The sequence below is a fragment of the Megascapheus bottae genome, unplaced genomic scaffold (genome assembly GCF_031878675.1).
Source record: "Megascapheus bottae isolate mThoBot1 unplaced genomic scaffold, mThoBot2.hap1 HAP1_SCAFFOLD_45, whole genome shotgun sequence".
NCBI lineage: Eukaryota > Metazoa > Chordata > Mammalia > Rodentia > Geomyidae > Megascapheus > Megascapheus bottae.
The window spans coordinates 577,315-595,650 of NW_028327483.1; the positions used below are offsets into that span (position 1 = coordinate 577,315).

An 18,336-nucleotide genomic window follows, 5' to 3' on the forward strand; every position below is an offset into this window, starting at 1 on the left:
TTTCAAATCCAATTAACTACAAAAGTGCTTATTGTTGAAGAGAAAGTTACTGTGTCACTGAGCTTTACTTGCTCATATAGAAATGTGATTGGAGCTGGGTGCCAGTGGCTCACACCTGTATTCCTAGCACCTCAGGAGGCTCAGATCTGCAGATTGATTATCAAATCTAAACAGCCCCAATGAAACTTTCAATAATGGAAGTAGAGTTGTGTGTGGCTCAAGTAGTAGTATTCTAGCTTTGAACACAAAAATATTGGGGTACAGCACCCAGGCCCGGAGTTCAAGCCGCACACTGACCAAAAAAAATGTGTTTGGATAATAATATTTACCATTTCCTGTGTTTGTTAAGGCCAATCAATACATATAATTTATTGAGCATTTCCTATTAAAAAGAAATAGGGATTTCTCCTTGCCTGCAAAAAATTTGTGATGCTGCAGAACAGGCACTGCATATCCTCTAATTCAGTGTAGAATTGAATGTTAATTTTGTCATGCCTGTTAGAAGAGCAGCTCCAGAGCCAGACTGATGAGGCAGATACTATTCTGAAAATTGGTTTCATGAGGTAAATTCAGTTTTCTGCACATGAGTTTGCCACATTGATTTTGGTCAGGAAATCTCTAAGGCTCAGAAAAGAATTCTAGCTCTGTATCCATTTACATTCTTATCAAAGGGGAATTAAGCCAGACAATGGTGGTTCATGCCTATAATCTTCATTGCAGAGTAGACTCAATGTAAGGATCATGATTCCAGGCCAGCCTAGGCAGGAAATTACATGAGACTTGTCTCCAACTATGCAGTGTTAAACCCAGTTGTGGAGATATGGCTTAAGTAGCAGAGTATCATCCCCAAAGAAAAGAGCCAAGGGAGAAGAAGAAACCCTGAGTTCAATCCAGAGTCCTGACACATAAAAAAGAAACAATGAAATTGTTTTTACAAATGAGAAACCAGGCCCTTGCTCATCATAACTGATTTCAAATTACTTGTGTGAGAGAGCTAATGCTTCAAAGAGGTAACCTGCTCTGTGGATTCTTAGCTACTACATTCTACAGCAATGGCTATAGATGTAAGAAGTGGTTTGTTTCAGAGAGCTTTATAGAACAGTGATTTCTAATTTCAGTGAGACTAAAAGGGGTGAGTCATTATCCCTGTTCTCTTCCAGAACTACTTCTCATTAATGATCAGTACTAAAAAATCAGCCGTGCATAGGAAGGGAAATCTCTAAGTATACTTTGTGATTTTGAAAGGGGATATTTTTTATTTCTCTTTTGTGTGGAGGCTATCATCCTTATTCAGTTATTGAGTGAAATCATCAGGCTATAATAGAGTAAAAAGACAATTGACAGACTTCAATGGCTGGGTTGTGATTTCTCAAGAATATGACAATAAATTTATTGCACCTCCTTGGAAATAAATATGCTCCAAGATGCTTCTGAGGCTTAATTTGTTGCTTTAAAAAATAGTAAATGATGCTTCATCCAATACCTACTACAAGTGTTATAATCATCTCTCTTTTATCCTACCCATTTGGAATATTGTTGTCTTTTTCCTATTTCTCTGCTTTGTTTCTATATGTAAGCTGCCCAAACCATGAATCAGTTCAGGTCAAATGTTTGGACATGGCTGCCCTCACTTCCTTTGGTGGGTTTGCGTATTGCCTGGCTTTCCCTCCTGTGCATAGGCTGTTTGGCCATTGGCATTGGGGATGGCATGATGCACGTATGGAATACACTCTTCATAAAGAACAATTAAGATATAAAAATTTTCAAGATTCCAAATCCACAGTTACCCTAACAAGGATGCTTTGCTTTTCTTTTTCCTTCCTTCCTTCCTTCCTTCCTTCCTTCCTTCCTTCCTTCCTTCCTTCCTCCCTTCCTTCCTTCCTTTTTGTCTTTCTTTCTTTCTTTCTTTCTTTCTTTCTTTCTTTCTTTCTTTCTTTCTTTCTTTCTTTCTCTCTTTCTCTGTTTCTTTCTTTCTCTGTTTCTCTCTTTCTCTCTTTCTCTTTATCAGTTGTGATGTTAGAACTCTGGGCCTGTGTACTGTCCATGAGCTCTTCAGCTCAAGTCTAACACTCTTCAATTTAAAGCACAGTGCACTTCTGATTTTCTAGTGGTTCACTGGAGCTAAGTGTCTCATGGACTTTCATGCCTGAACTGTCTAGGATCCGTGGTCCCAGCCAGCTGAGTAGGTATAAGACACTGGCCAGTCTTGTTTTTCGTTTGTTCAGTCATGGGGTTTAAATCTCTGGGCATATGCATTGCCCCTGAGCTCATAATCTCAAGACTAGTACTCTACCATTATGAGCCACTGAGCCATTTAGAAACATAAGCTTTTAATATGCAATTACCAACATTTGAAAACTGTTTAAAAGTATCTGGTGCTGTAGCTCAATCCCATAATCCAAGCTACTCCAGAGGTTGAGATCTGAGGATCAAGCTTTAAAGGCAGCAGGGGCACCGAAGGACCTGAGAATCTTATCTCCAATTAACCACTAGAAAACAGGAAGTAGGGCTTGGTTCAAGGCTAAGGCGGTAGCCTGGAGCTGAAGAACTCAGGTTTAGCTCCGATGCCAAGTTGTAGCCCCATGACTCACCCCCCTCCCCGAAAAAAGAAAAAAAAATCATCCTTGCCAGAGTAACTTTGAACTGGAAACCTTGCAAAAATCTCAGCATGGTTGTCTTTATGGAGAGCACATTCCATGCATGAATGTTCCCATTCCCAACCAGTATGGGGGGAAAAAAAGCCTACACACGGGAGAAAAAAAGCCAGGCAAATGCAAATGCAACAGGGATGTCAGGGAAGCCATGTCCCAACATTTGACCTGAAATGATTTAAAGGTTAGGCAGTTTAAGCATAGAAAAGAAAGCAAAGAAATAGGAAAAAGACATAAATATTCCCCATGTATGAGATTAAAGAGTCTGAAAAGAGTATAACACTTACAAAATCATTAAAGCCCAGGTTGGCGTTGAAACTGTGATCCTTGTTGTGCCAAGATTGTCCCATGTTCTGGGAATGAACCCCGCTCCCCCTTGCCCAGGGCCCATTTACTAGGAATCAAAAACACATGTTCCTGGAACTAGCCTGGACTTGAACCCCAGGTGGCAACATCCCAATGCTGACCAATCTTGAGCAACCAGTGGTTTGAAGTTACCAAACAGCTAATCAGGTGATTGTAACTATGAAATTCCCCTAGAACTTGTTTGTATAAAAGCTGTGTCAAACCTTTGTTCGGGGCCTCAGCATTGCCAGCTACGGGTACGCAGAGGTTCAAGTTCGAACTTGTGTCTGAGTTTGAATTCATAATATACGACCCTTGTTTCTTTGCTTTGACTTTGGCATCTGGTGGTTCTTTCAGGGTCCCAGGAATTCGGGTACAACAATCCTCAGATCTCAGCCTCCTGAGTAGCTAGGATTACAGGCATGAGCCACTCTGTCTTGCTTGGAACAAACATATTTTAGTATTTAAAAATAATATTGCTGGGAGTGGTGGCTCATGCCTGTTATCCTCGGTATTCAAGAGGCTTAGATTGGAGGATTTCGGTTCAAAGCCAGCCCAGGAACTAAAGAATGTGAGACTCTTTCTTCCTTTTTTTGCCACTCCTGTAATTTGGGATTAGTGCCTGAGAAATGTCCTTGTGCTTTGGCAAGGCTAGTTTTCTACCACTTGAGCCACAACATCACATCTGGCTTTATCTCTGTATGTGGTACCAGGGGATTGAACCCAGGGTTTTATGCATGCTATCCAAGCAAGCTACCACTAGGCCATGCTCCCAGCCAAGAATGTGAGACATGTGAGACTCTTATCTCCTATTAACCACTAGAAAACCGGAAGTGGTGTTATGGCTCCAGGGGAAGGATGGTAGCCTTGAGGTGAAAAGCTCAGGGACAGCACCCAGGCCCAGAGTTCAAGCCCAATAACAACAACAACAACAAAAAGAGCAAGAAATTAAATCTCAAGGCATATTGGAGCATATTTATTTACAAGGAGATTCAATATATCCAGCATCTTATAGTTTAGAAATCAGAACCTAACCCTAACCCTGAATCATTTAATTCTGTCCATTGTCTTTTTGTGCTATTATAGCTAAGATGATTTCATCAAGCCAATTAAGTAAGAATGGCAGCCTTAACACAAGAGAAAAATAAAAATTAAAGGGCTCTTCTCTATTCTAACAGAACTGACAAAATTTACCTTCAATTCTACATTGAATTAGAGTGTATCCAGGACATGTTCTGTGGCAGCATATATCCCTTGCTGGTGAGAAGCCAGGCCTATCTCTTTTCAATAGGGAATGCTCAGTAAACTCTGTTTATTAAGTAGCCATTGTAACTCTCAGCAATGAGAAATGTAGCTATCCAATCTTGTTTTGTTTTTTCTGTTGTGGGCCTTGAACTCTGGTTTTGGGTGCCGTTCCTAAGTCACTTTGTGTACAAGGCTCTACCACTTCAGCCACAGCTCCATTTCTGACTCTTTCTATGGAGATAAGAGTCTCAGGACCTTTTCTGCCCCTCTGGCTTTGAACCATGATTCTCATATCTCAGCCTCCTAACTAGCTAGGATTATAGGTGTGAATTACCAGGAGCACATGTCTGGCTGACACTTACCTTCCAAGAAAGGTAACAGTTACCAGCCAAGAAATCTGGAAGTAGAGCTGTGGCTAAAGTAGTAGAGTGCTAGTCTTGTGTGTATAAACAGAAAAAACAAACTCCCGGCCCATCATTGAAATTCTTATCCCACATTAAGTAGCAAGAAATCATAACTGGGATCTGTGGCTCAAGTAGTGGAAGGCCAGTCTTGGCATAAAAAAAATGCTAAGCATCCGTGTCCAGATGCTAAGTTCAACAGATTCAAACCCCAGAATCCACACACACACACACACACACACACACACACACACACACACACACACACGCACGCACGAATATGTGTCTGTGAAAGGTGTCATTGAAAGCATTAGTACTGGGACTAAAACTCGGGGTCTGATACCAATGCTTGATTTCTTCCTGCAAAGCAGATGGCTCTACCACTTCAGCCAAACATCCACTTTGAGTCTTTCCTAGTTTGTTGAAGATAGGTGCCTGTCAACTTTGTCTGCCTAGGCTGCATTTGAATGTTGTGCCCAGATTTTTGGGTCCCCAAACACCACCAAGTTGGTGAATCTTATGTAAGAGCATGAGAGTCTTTATTGCAAGCTTAAGCCTCGATTCACAACAGAAGAGGACACAGTGGGTCTGAGTTGAGACTCCTGACTTCCTGTTGTACAAGGTTTTTATAGGGTTCTGGGAACTTTCCAAGCATAGTCACAAGTTGGAGCAAAGCATGACACACTGCGGGACAAATGGCTGGAAGTGATTGGTTAGCTCAAAGGGTTGACATATTATGAATTGATTGGCTCCTGCTAGGGAATCCGTGCAGTTCTGGTGCTAAAACATACATGCTGAACTGCAGGGCAGCTAGTCAGGATTGCTTATCTCATCTTTTCCTGGAGCCTTAAACCACTGGGGGTGGTCTTTCCAGAGGGAGTTGTCTGGAATTTACTGTTTTCCTTGAAGCTGCTAGCTCTGCTGGTTTAGAATTGGGGCAGGGTGATTCTCTGGCAGGGCCTGCTTAAAAATAACTTTAAAAATAATAAGAATCCTCATATCTTAGCCCCTAAAATCACAGGCATGAGCCACTGATGCCCCCTTTGAAGCCTGAGGACACTGAGCTCCCAGGGTCAAATCAGGTCTTGGCATCCTCATGCCAGGCCAAAGCAAGTGGGAAGCTCTAGACCCCGAGTGTTGGGCATCGGTGGGACTGTAGCATACCTGGAAAGACAGGAGCTCGACTCTCAGCAGCAGAAGCAACAGCATGAGAGGAGTGCCAGATTGAATCCTAGCACACACTGGAACCATAACAAAGTGAACCCCTTGTACTAGTTGCCTAGAAGCACCAGCTACTGCCCAACAACCCAACTACAGCACTTTCTTACCACCCACAAGCAAGGGGGAACCAATGAGGAATGGGACTCACCATTGCAGCTCGAGAGGGGGGCGACCGGTCGTCAGATCCATATGCTCACACCCGGATAGTCTGTAACAATCCACAGTAAGGTGGATATAGGTAGATGCAGGCTTTTCCTGATGAGTGAGGAAGAGGGAATTGGGATTGGTGGCTGCCCGGTGCCCAATATTGGCATTGGTGGGGGTGACTTATCCCCTGGCCATAACTTAGTGATAGCATCCGGTTTCCTGTGAGCAAGGGGCAGAAGAGCAAGAAAGTTGAAACATGGGCTGCACCAGCAGAGTTAGTAATCAGAATTGGGAACCCTACCCCTAGACCCTGAGCACAGATGGGCCTGGAGCCAGAGGCGGGCCTCGGAGGGACACACAGTCTCTGACACAGGGGAAGGAGAAGCAGCTCCTGCAGTAAGTCGCTGTGAAACTGAAGGCCCTGGGCTTCCTGCCCAGGTTGGGCTGGCTGTGGTGTTCCTTAGGGAGAGGAGCAGTCCTTAATGAAGCTGCTTGTCCCAGCTGCCTGATGGGTGAGTGCCTCACATGCCTTGGAGCTGGACTTCATCCCCCCTTCCCTCCCTGCCTTTTGTTCAAACCTTCAGCTCCTTCCCACTCCTCCTACTCCTCCTCCTCAGTGGCATTTCTGAGTCAGTGTTTCCCCCCCCCTTTTATTTTTGCCTGCTGAGGTAAGTTGAGATCCTCCCCCGCACCATGACAGGGATTTGTCCCCTCCGCAAGTGTCTGGATTAGAACCCAGGGCCCTTGGCACTGTGGCTCAAGGAGTAGAGGACTTGCCTTGAGCTGAAATGCTGAGGAACAGTGCCCTGACCCAGAGTTCATGTCCCACGGCTGACCAAAAAAAAATAAAGTTGCTTCTGCAGGTGATTCTCACAAATAATAAGACCAAAGTGCTGATATTTATGGTTCATGTTAGTAAATCAATCTGAAAACACAATGGAACCACAGAAATGGGTAAGTTTATGCTCCAAAAGACCCTCAGGTTTGGGCTTTTTTATTTCCTGCCAGTCCTAGGCCTTGAACTCAGGGTATGAGCACTGTGCTAGGGCTATCTCAAAACTAGAGCTCTACCACTTGAGCCACGGAACCACTGCCATTTTTTTCCCATATATATGGTACCGAGGCCTACCCCTAACCAAACTCCTGAGCCCCTAACAGGCTTTATTTATTCATTCATTTTTTTTTTATTTTGTGAATCATGAGAACTTCACCTGGGCCCTGTCCATCAACTCTTCAGCTGCAGACTACCACCCCAGCCTTGAGACAAAGCCCTACTTCCTGTTTTCTAGAGGATAAATGGATATAAAATTCTCAGGTTCTTTTGTGGATAAATGGAGAAAAGAGTCTCAGGTTCTTACTTGCCTGGGGTACCTTTGAACCTTGATCCTAGGTTTTCAGACACCTATGTAGCCTGGATGACTGGTGTGAGCCACGTGGCCAGGACTTAACATGGCTGTGTGTGTGTGTGTGTGTGTGTGTGTGTGTGTGTGTGTGTGTGTGTATGTGTGTGTGTGTGTGCGTGCGCGTGTGTGTGCGTGTGCCTGTCTGTCTATCTGTGTCTGTGTGTGTATGTATGTATGTATGTATCGATGTATGTATGTGTGTATGTATTTGTCTGTTATGGTGCCCTGGAACTCTGGCTGAAGTCTATCCTTGAAATCTTCAGCTCAAGGCTATCGCCCTATTCTTGTCCCTGGATTTTGTCCCTGTGCTCTTGAGTTCTTAGCTACCACCCTACCCCTGAAGCCACAGCACCACTTCTGGTTTTCTAGTTGTTCATTGAATCTCTTGATTCATAAGAATCTCTTGATCTTCAGTGCCCAGGATGGCTTTGGAGCATGATGCTCAAATCTCACTTCTTGGTAGCTAGGATTACTGAAAGGAGCCACCCCACCTGGCTTTAAGGGTCTGTTTGTTTTGCAAATTGAGATATGGTAATTTAGGATGCAAAGCTGTGGTTTTTGGCTTAGATAAAAGGCATCAGGGCATTTGAGTTTTCTTTGTTTGGCTACAATTTGGGGACAAGTGTTAGAAACTTAAATGTGAAAGTCTATTAATTTCAGAATCTTTGTTCTGTCTAAAACCACTTGGGTAGTTAGGTATCAAAGAAAGGGACAGGGAAAACCTAGGAGAAGTCCATGCATGTTGGAAAACAATAAATAAGCTAGCATGAAGATGCTTCTAAACCTAGTGAGATGGGAAGAGTGGACCATCTTCATTCTGTCTCTTTTCCTTGCAGACTGACACTGGAAATCTGATGTGGATGATGTGACTGGCATTTCTAAAAGTTGGTCCTTGGAAAACTTTAAAAGAGGGATGAAGATTTATCTGAGTGATATAATTTGGCTTCAGTATTATTTTTAATTGGGTGTAAGCTTTAAAAAAGAGGCCCATGATAAGCCTGGATTTCTTCATGCAGTGCTGGTACTTAAATATTTTTGATGCGTCGTGGGGCTTCAACTCACCCTGGGAACTGTCCCTGGGCTCTGCAGCTCAAGGCAACCACCCTACCCTATGGCCAAGCTCCACTTCCCATTTTCTAGAGGTCCTTTTGTGCCTGAGCTGGCTTTGGACTTCGATCTCAGGCTTTTGAGTAGCTAGGATTACAGGCTAGAGCTGCCTGCCCACCTGCCTGGCTGGTGCTTGTATTTCTTGCATTAACAAAAAATAGTCATTTAAAGCTGGATACTTAGATTCTTGCCTATAATCCTAGCTACTCCAGAAGTGGAGATTAGCTCAAGGGTAGGTGTTGCTCTTGCTGAAGAGTTTAGGAACAACACCCAGGCCCAGGGGTAGGACAGGACCCTTGAGCTGAAGGGCTGAGGGGAAGTGCCTGGTTGCTTAGCCAAGTTCAAGCCACAGGATCCCCCCAAAAAATAGATGACAAGCTTGGCACAGATCTTTATCACTGGATTGAGATAAGAAATGGCCTAAAACTGCTACAAACTCCAAGGTTTCTTCACAGAACTAGGAAACTAAGAGTGCTTTTCCTCTACAATAAGCTAGCAATTATGTAATCTTGCTGATTACTCTTTTGTGATTTAGATAGAAAAATTGGAACTTAGGCATTCAGCATTAAAAGAGAGGTACTATTAGTAAAAAACTTAAATGCTATGCATTAGGGTAGTTTTGTTGTTCAAGTACTTGTGATCAAACCCAGAATCTCTAGTGAAAAAGTGCTGCACCTGTGTTTGAGTCTTGGTCTTCCTGTTATCCAGGTTAGCCTTCATGTTCTTGGCTTAAATGAATGATCCTCCCTGTTCAGCCTTCCAAGGTGTCAGACCTCTGGTTGTACCACTGTGTTGTGGGAGATTAAGCTTAAATGGAAGATACTCATTTTTTATAAGTTTTCTAGGAAGCTTTTACTGGAAATTTCAGAATTCTCTGTCAAAGCTGTATTATCAATGAAGGAACTGTGTTGTCCCAAATGATGGCTGACTATTCTGACTGTGAGGCAAATGCCAGAAGGCAGGCACACACCTGCCTTCTAGAAGTGGCCAGCTGGTCTTCTCACACAGCAATGGTTTGGGAGATGAAAGATTTATTCCACAGAGTAATGGATAAGGTCTGGGAAGACAAATCTGAGGTCTGTAGCCTAGAGGAACTTTTAGGATCAGAGAAGAGGTAGGAATTACAACCAAATTAGGGCCAGCAAAACTGGCAAACAGAAACAGCCTGGTTTGGAGCAAGCAATCAAGCTTCACATCTACAAAAACCTCCTCTAAAGTTAATTCCTCTACAGACACTCACATTCACACTTTCTCAATCCTCCCCCTACTACCTGTTTTGAAGAACAATGGAGGTGATGTAATATGCTAAAAACAAAGAAACCAAACAAAGCCAAAATCCTGTGAGTTATTTTTCACTCTTTTCTATCTGCCTTTTTCTCTGTCTGGTACTGAGGAAACCAACCTAGGTCTTCATGCATGGTAGGCAAGCACTCTAGCACTAGCCCAAACTGCCTGCCCTAAAATACCCTTTTTTAAATACAAATTATACTTCTCTCTAACTTTTTTCTTTCTTCCTTTCTTTCTTTGTTTTGTAGGTCATGAGCCCTGTCCCTGAGCTCTTATTCTCAAGGCAACTGCTCTCCCTTCCCTTTGAACCACAGCCCCACTTCCTGTATTCTAGGTATTAATTGGAGGTAAGGGTCTCATGTTCTTTCATGACTGGGCTGGCTTTTAATGGCAATCCTCATATCTCAGTCTCCTGAGTAGCTAGGATTACAGGAGTGATACCCTGTACCTGGCAGAAATTATATTTCTACTAAATAATCCAAACTAGAAAACTTGAGATTTGAAGGAGGGATATTCAGTTGCTAATGTCTATGACAATAGTCTAAATCCTAAATCAAGAAGTCCAGTTTAACCTGCTTGACCACCTGCAGGTGGTGTTTACCTTTTGAAAGCTCAGCCCCACTGAAACTTCGGGCTGTTTCCAACCAGTCTGAAGGCAGAGAGCAGTCTCTGTGCAGCTATTAAAATGACTCCTGGGCTGGGAGTTTGGCCTAATGGTAGAGTGCTTGCCTAGTATGTCCAAAGTGCAGGTTCGACTCTTTGGTACCACATACATAGTAAAAAAGCTGTAATTGGTGCTGAGGCTCAAGTGGTAGAGCTCTAGTCTTGAGAAAGTCCCTGAGCTCAAGCTCAGAACTAGCAAAATAAAATAAAATAAAATAAAATGACTCCTAACTGTATTCACGGAGTGCTGTTGACTTTCATGCTGTGGGTTTGAATCCCTCCTGAATGGATTGGATTTAACATAAGAAATTATCCCACCCTGCAATCGTAACATTTCTGGTTTCAATCATTGTGAATACGTAGATGTAACATTAATTGAGAAGTAGTTTATACATCCCTAAGGAGTATTTTCACTAATAATCAGTTTTATTGATGGTTTAATGTTTTCATTGGTTTCAGATATTGTATTATTTTCACAAGACAATTAGTTCTACAAATTCTCTATGTATATTTAGAACAGAATTACTTTTATAAAACCTGTCTCCAATAAACTGGGGATTCATCTTTAGTGAAGAGTAAATGCTCTACCTGAGACCTTAAAGATTCTTTTCCCATAAGAAGGATTTATGCTTTTCCAACCCATGTATAATTATGTGTGTGTGTAGGGAGGACTTGAACCCTGGGCCCAGGAATTCTCTCTGAGCTCTTTAGCTCAAGGATACTGCCCTACCCCTTGAGCCACAGCCCTACTTCTGGTTTTCCAGTGGTTAATTGGATGTAAGATCCTCATGGGCTGACTTTGAACCACAGTCCTCAGGTCTCACCCTCCTCAGTAGCTGAGATCACAGGCATGAGCCACTGTACCTAGATTAGTATAATGTTTTCAGTAGGAAAACGTGGGGCAAAATCACCCAGGTTCTTTCCTGACCACTTCATTTGCCTTCTTTCCCAGCCATGCTTCCAGGATCGTCTGTTCATTGTCAACAGCAGGAAAGAATGAAAGAATTTCTGGTGAGTTGCTTTTTTATTTCTCATTTTGTTTTTTACATTGTAGTTTATTCATCTAAGGGTGTCCAAGAATTAAAAACAGAAAAACAGATTCAGCTTTGGGAACATGTTCATAAGTCAGAAAAAGATGGTTTATGGATTTAGCAGATTAGAACATCATACATTCTAAGTTTATGCAGATTTGCTTCAGTTTGTTTCTGGTTCTTCTAATGTGAGAAAAAGTAGTCACCCAGGTCATGTGATTCAATGACACTTAGGAAATAACTTCACATGGATGGTAAAGTTTCACTATCAACGTATCTGAGATCAGATCCTCAAGCCTAACATTAAAATATGTTACTAAAGTTTTACTGCAGTTACTGAAAATAGTGTGGTCAAACACACCTTCAACTATTCTGGAGAACATACATGTAGAAGAATGAACTTCCAGAATTGAAATGTTCCTGACCCAGGGCTAATTACCTGGTGGAAATATGCCATTGCAGGAGATGGTGACATTTGATGATCTGGCTGTGGACTTCAGCTGTGAAGAGTGGCAGGACCTAAACATTGCTCAAAGGACCCTGTACAGAGATGTAATGCTGGAGAACTACAGCAACCTGGTGTCACTTGGTGAGCAAAAGTCACTGTATCTTGCAAGACCAAATGATTTCTTCTAAGGAAAACTTCAACTTGATTATGTGATTCTTCTCTTGCTTTTTTGTGGGCCAAGGGCTTGAACTGTGAGGCTGGATGCTGTCCCTGAGATCTTTAGCTCAAAGAAACTGCCATATCCCTGGGCCTGGGAGCTGTGCCTGATCTCTGAAGAATAAGTCTTTGCCCTATCCAGTAGCCACAGCCCCACTTCCAGTTTTTCACTGATTAATTGGAGATAAGGGTCTCTTGGTTTTGTAGTGCGTGAGATGGCCTTGAAACTTTATTCTCAAATCTCAGCTACTTGAGTAGCTGGGATTATATGCATTAGCCACCATTCCCGACAATTATGTTATTCTTGAGGAAATTTTATACTCATTATTTGAGCATCCAAATTAGTATTTTGACAAAAATTCTGAACTATGTTCCCTAAGAAGGGACTGTCTTCACAAGCCCAATGTGATTACTGTTGTTGGATATACAATCTAGAGTAGAATGTATGTGACTATGTAAATATGATCTAGGAATCACTAGTTGAAGTGTGTGTTCTAATCTAAACCTGGCACTGGTGCATTGGTTCATGCTTGTAATTCTACCTATTAAGGAGGCTGAAATCTGAGCTTTTCATTTGAAGCATCAATGCCAACCAAAAGCCTCATGATATTCTTTTTTTTCTTTCCAGTTATACTTTTAATTTATTATAAAAAATCATAAATTTTAAACCTTAGGTAGAAACCAGTTGAAATAGCCAGTAACATCATATAAATAAGACAACTCTAGAACAGTCTCAGGGTGTCTAGCCTCATGATATTCTTAGCAGCAATTAACCCCTCCAGAAATGGAAGTGGGGCTTTGACACAAATGGGAAGAATGCTAGCCTGGAGTAAAAGCTGAGTTCAAGCCACACAATGGGAAAAAGAAATCTACAGCTAGGGAAAATTCAACCATGTAGCCAGTGTGAAATGAGAAATACATTTAGAAGCAACCTTGTTAACAGGATGGGTGAGAGCTTTCACCACAAATGATACATCATGAGCAATAGTTCTCCACTATTCCTTATCAACAGGGCATTGTTTTCCCAAACCTACATTGATCATAAAGCTGGAGAAAGGTGCAGAACCATGGATAGAAGTCTCAGAAAAGAATTTTACAGGTGAGTTAATGCATTTTTCATAGTGATGTTGGAGCTAAAACCCAGTAGTTAAATAGATCTTGTGTAATACTGAGCAATAGCATTCCTAGTTTCCCTGAGTTCTGAGTGTGGCAGTGAATGAGGTGTTCCTTCTTCTCAAAAACTCATGAATCAAGAATTCATAGGGAGACATACTGAATTTTGTGTGCCAGTAAAGTTAGAAATTCTCTTTCTCTTTGGGGAAATCATTCTGAAGCATACATTAGAGATATAGAAAATGAGAATTGATTTTCTTTATAACTAGAACAATACAGGTATAATATAAAAAGGAATATGCCAGTGTTGGTGCCCTTTGATAAGGAAAATGGCTTATCAGTGGTGGACAGAAACTGTGATTCACAATGGTTCTGATGGTCAGGATTGCCAAAAAAAGGATTTTGACTTAAACTTTGTCTAAGATTCATAAAAATGTACTTTAAAATTTCCACCAATGCATAATGTAATTGTTAGTAAGAGGTTAGTTCTGAAGAGATTCATGTACAAATCCTTCCTTTCAGGAACCATTCCCACTTAGATGAAAGGCAAGGGGATGGATTAAACACTCCCATGGCCTCTGAATGTATTAAATATTCCTTTTTCTCACCTAAAGGTTGAGAAGGAAAGCAGCAAAACATTCATATTTTATGAAAATAACAGAAACAGCTTATTCCCCTAGGATAAATCAAACCATTATTTGAAAAACAAAACCTTAAGCATGTTGTAGAAGAAATGGTAAGTACTCATTTTAAAACTACTAACTCATAGTTGAATTATTTGAGTAATTGTTTCTTTCACATATAAAAAGAGAAAAAAACAGAGAAAAATAATATTTTCCACTGTAAAATATCAGTATTAGTTAATATTTTAGGCAGAAATATATATATACATATATGTACACATATACATACATACATACATATATACATTATATATACATATATATGTATGTATATGTATATATATACATATATATATGTGTATATATATATATATGTATCTCCTAAATCCATTACTATTTTTAAAGTCCTAACAGTTAGGAGGAGAGAAAAATATCTTTTCCTTGAGCTGGCATGGTCAACGCTCACGCCTGTAATCCTAGCTCCTCAAGATGATGATATTGAACGATCCATAGTTTACAGTCATACCGGGCATTAAAGACCCTGAGACTCTTATCTCCAAATTAACCACTAGAAAACAGGACCTGTCCCTGTGTCTCCATGGGTAGCTTGGTCTCCTTGAGCTACAGAGCCCAGGTATAGTGTCCAAGCTAAAATTTCAAGCCTCACAACCAACCAACAGAAAAAATAAAGCTGGGTGTGGTGGCTCACACCTGTAATCCTAGGTACTCAGGAGGCTGAGGTCTGAGTATCAAGTTTAAAAGCCAACTTGGGGACAAAAGGAGATTCTTATTTCCAATTAACCTCTAGAAAACTGGAAGTATGAGTTGGATCAAGGGTAGCGTGGTTGCCTTCAGCAGAAGAGTTTAGAGACAATGGCCAGGACCAGGGGCAGGATGGTAGCCTTGATCTGAAGAGGTCAGGGACAGCACCCAGGCCAACTTCAAACCTCATCACCCACCAAAAAAAATTTTATTAAAGAAAATGTCTTTACATTAAAGAATATTTGAATCTTAATGTTTTTGTCTTTTTTCTTCATTAAACTCATTTTAGATGTCCAAGAAATGGTAGACATAATTAAGACCTGCCAGCAAAATTCAGATGAATGTCTATGTGATATTGCAGTCAAGAATAGATATACCGTGGAAGAAAGAGGGAGATTATTGAGAACTTTCTATCTGAGTTCAAAATTTAAGGCACAGCTGAGTAGGAAAAATCTGGATTCCTTAGGAATGAAGACTGAAGAATTCAGCAAGTATCAGAACATGCTGCTTTATAGTGAGCCTGATGACATACATGCTGCATGCATGCCAGGTGTGTCTCCTGTAGTTGAAAAATCCTTGAGATATTCAGAGCATATTATACAAAAGAATGAGTCTCCTAATGAGCTACAGTATTTTCAATGTGGTAAAGATGGGGAGGTATTAAACCCAGGGAGCATATTTTTTAAACAGAATTGGGTTTTTGTGGGACAGTTTGACAAGAACCATAATGAGCACAGAGAATACTATGATCAGTCTACTCACCATAGCCAAGCAGTATTTCAGAGAGGGAACAAAAAAACCTGAATGTACCAGATGTGGAAAGACATACACCCAGAAATCAGCTATTAGAAGCCATTGGAGGGTTCCTACAAAAGATAATCCATATGAATTCAACCAATGTGGAAAGCCTTTCACCCAGAAGACAGGCTTTAATAATCATCAGAGAACACACAAAGGAGAGAAACCTTATGGATGTAAAGAATGTGGAAAGTCCTTCACCATGAAGGCATACCTTTCTAGGCATCAGAGAATACACACAGGAGAGAAACCTTATACATGTAACACGTGTGGAAAGTCGTTTACCCGGAAGGAGCACCTTTCTATCCATCACAGAGTACATACAGGGGAGAAACCTTATACATGTGACATGTGTGGAAAGTCTTTCAGTCAGAAGTCAAGCCTTACTGTACATCAGAAAAGACACACAGGAGAGAAACTTTATATATGTAACATGTGTGGAAAGTCTTTCACCTGGAAGGAACACCTTTCTATCCATCACAAAGTACATACAGGGGAGAAACCTTATACATGTGACATGTGTGGAAATTCCTTCAGTCAGAAGTCAAGCCTTACTGTCCATCAGAAAAGACACCCAGGAGAGAAACTTTATATATGTAACATGTGGGGAAAATCTTTCACCTGTAAGGATGGCCTTACTAACCATCAGAGCATACACACAGGAGAGAAACCTTATACATGTAACACATGTGGAAAGTCTTTTTCCCAGAAGAAATGCCTTACTACACATCACAGAGTACATACAGGGGAGAAACCTTAGACATGTAACATGTGCGGAAAGTCTTTTACCGGGAAGGAATACCTTACTACCCATCACAGAGTCCATACAGGGGAGAAGCCTTATACATGTAACATGTGTGGAAAGTCTTTCAGTCAGAAGTCAAGTCTTAATGTTCATCAGAAAAGACACACAGGAGAGAAACCTTATACACATAACTTGTATGGAAAGTCTGTCACCAGGAAGAGAGACCTTACTATCCATCATTGAACACACAGGAGGGAAACCATATGAATGTAAGAGATGTGGAAAATCTTTGAGAAAGAAGTCATACCTCACTTTGCATGAGAGAATACATTCAGGAGAGAAACTTTATTTTTTTCTATTTATCTGTTGGCTTGAACTTCCAATTTTCTGGTAGTTAATTGAATATAAGAGTCTTATGGAGTTTTTATGCCAGGGATGGCTTTGAACTGCAATCCTCACATCGAAGCCTACTGACTGGCTAAGATTCCAGGTGTAAGCCACCAATACCCATCAGTTTATTTCAAGAAGTCCTACTTCAGTTTGCGTCTGAAAACACACAGGAGAGAAATTCTATGGAACAACTTGGAATGACCTTTACTAAGAATTCATGGCTCCGTACTTATGAAACACACGAGAGAGACATCTCATTATCCTAAGAATCATGAAAAACCTTTCCGCCTCGTTGTTCACCAGAGAAGTGACTTGCATACAAGAAAAACAGCTAACAGAACAAATGTTCAATGACTTTTAATCAGCCAAGCACATGGAAAGCATTGATTTTTCCACTACTCCCCTAAAGTCTCCCACTGTATGTGTGGTTCATGCACTATAATAATGACATACTACATCCAATTCAATTTTTGAATGGAAGATGCAATTTTATGTTTATTATAAAATTTGCACTGAAGTCAAATCTCTCAGCACTTTTTTTTTTCGTGGGTCATGAAAGTTGAACTCTGGGCTTGGGACCTGTCCCTGAGTTCTTTAGCTTAAGGCTACCGCCCTACCCCATTCAACCACAGCCCCACTTCCCCTTTTCTAGTGATTTATTGGAGCTAAGAGTCTCTTTGTATTTAGTGGCCCAGGCTGGGTATGAAATTCAGTCCTCAGATCTCAGCCTCCTGAGTAGCTAGGATTATAGGTTTGAGCCACCATGCCTGGCATGTGTTAACAACTTTTATTCCCTTGTTAGTTCCAGAAACACTTTTAGAACATGGAAGGACACACATTTGGGTATATATATATTCTTTGTGTGCTGGTACTAGTGTTCTCAGCTTGAACTCGGAGCTTAGGCACCGTTCTTAAGCATTTTTGCTCAAGATTAATGCTCTACCACTTGAGCCACTGCACCAATTCTGGGTCTTTGGTGGGTAAATAAAGAGAAGATTCTTTAGACTTTAGAATTTTGATGAGTAATCCCCAAATGACTAGTTTTTACTTTATATTGAATTAATCACTAATGAAATGTTTCTTCAAATTGTTTACTCTTCCCATTTCTTTTCTGAGTTATAATAAAACACCAGTGTGGATGATATGCCGTGCCTGTGCTTTCTCCCTGTTCTGGAGGTTGAAAGTGAAGCTCTCAGGAGGATGAATATCTCTCTGCCATCACTACTTTCCCTTTATCTCTCAGAAGATAGCTGTACCAGAACACAATTAACACATGCTTTTGTTAAAATTAAGTCTAGTAGTAATGGAAAAAAATGAGGAACTAAGGGAAGATGGTTAGATGGAGCCAGTCATGGTGTCTCATGTCTTACTGGCCACACAGGAGGCTGAGATATGAGGATCAAGGTTCAAGGCCAGCCCCTGCATAAAAGGACCTTAGAGTTTTTTATTTTATTTTTTGTTGTTTGGGTAATGTATATTTGCCAGATAGTAGGTACATTACTTCTCACATGTTGATACCCCTTCTCATGTTTTTGGGACCTGAGAAGCTCATCTCCAATTAATCTCTAGAAGTGGGAAATGAGACTTGGCTCAAGAGTAGGGGAAGTAGCCTTGTGCTGAAGAGCTCAGAGATAGCACCCAGGCCCAAGGTTACGGTGGTAGACTTGAGTTGAAGAGCTCGAGAACAAGGCCCAGGCCCAGGGTTAGGATAGTAGCTTTAAGGTAAATAGCTTAAGGAGA

At 41.1% G+C, this 18,336-nt stretch overlaps 1 protein-coding gene across 1 annotated transcript in view; it reads left to right on the forward strand.

Annotated features, from left to right (window-relative positions):
* Positions 1-15,390: 15,390 nt before the first annotated feature.
* LOC150039737 (uncharacterized) overlaps positions 15,391-18,336 on the forward strand; it is an 87,541-nt gene continuing 84,595 nt past the window's right edge. Inside the window, 1 exon segment of the mRNA XM_090327601.1 lies at positions 15,391-16,376. Within this exon segment, the coding sequence (XP_090183727.1) occupies positions 15,391-16,376 (986 nt within the window).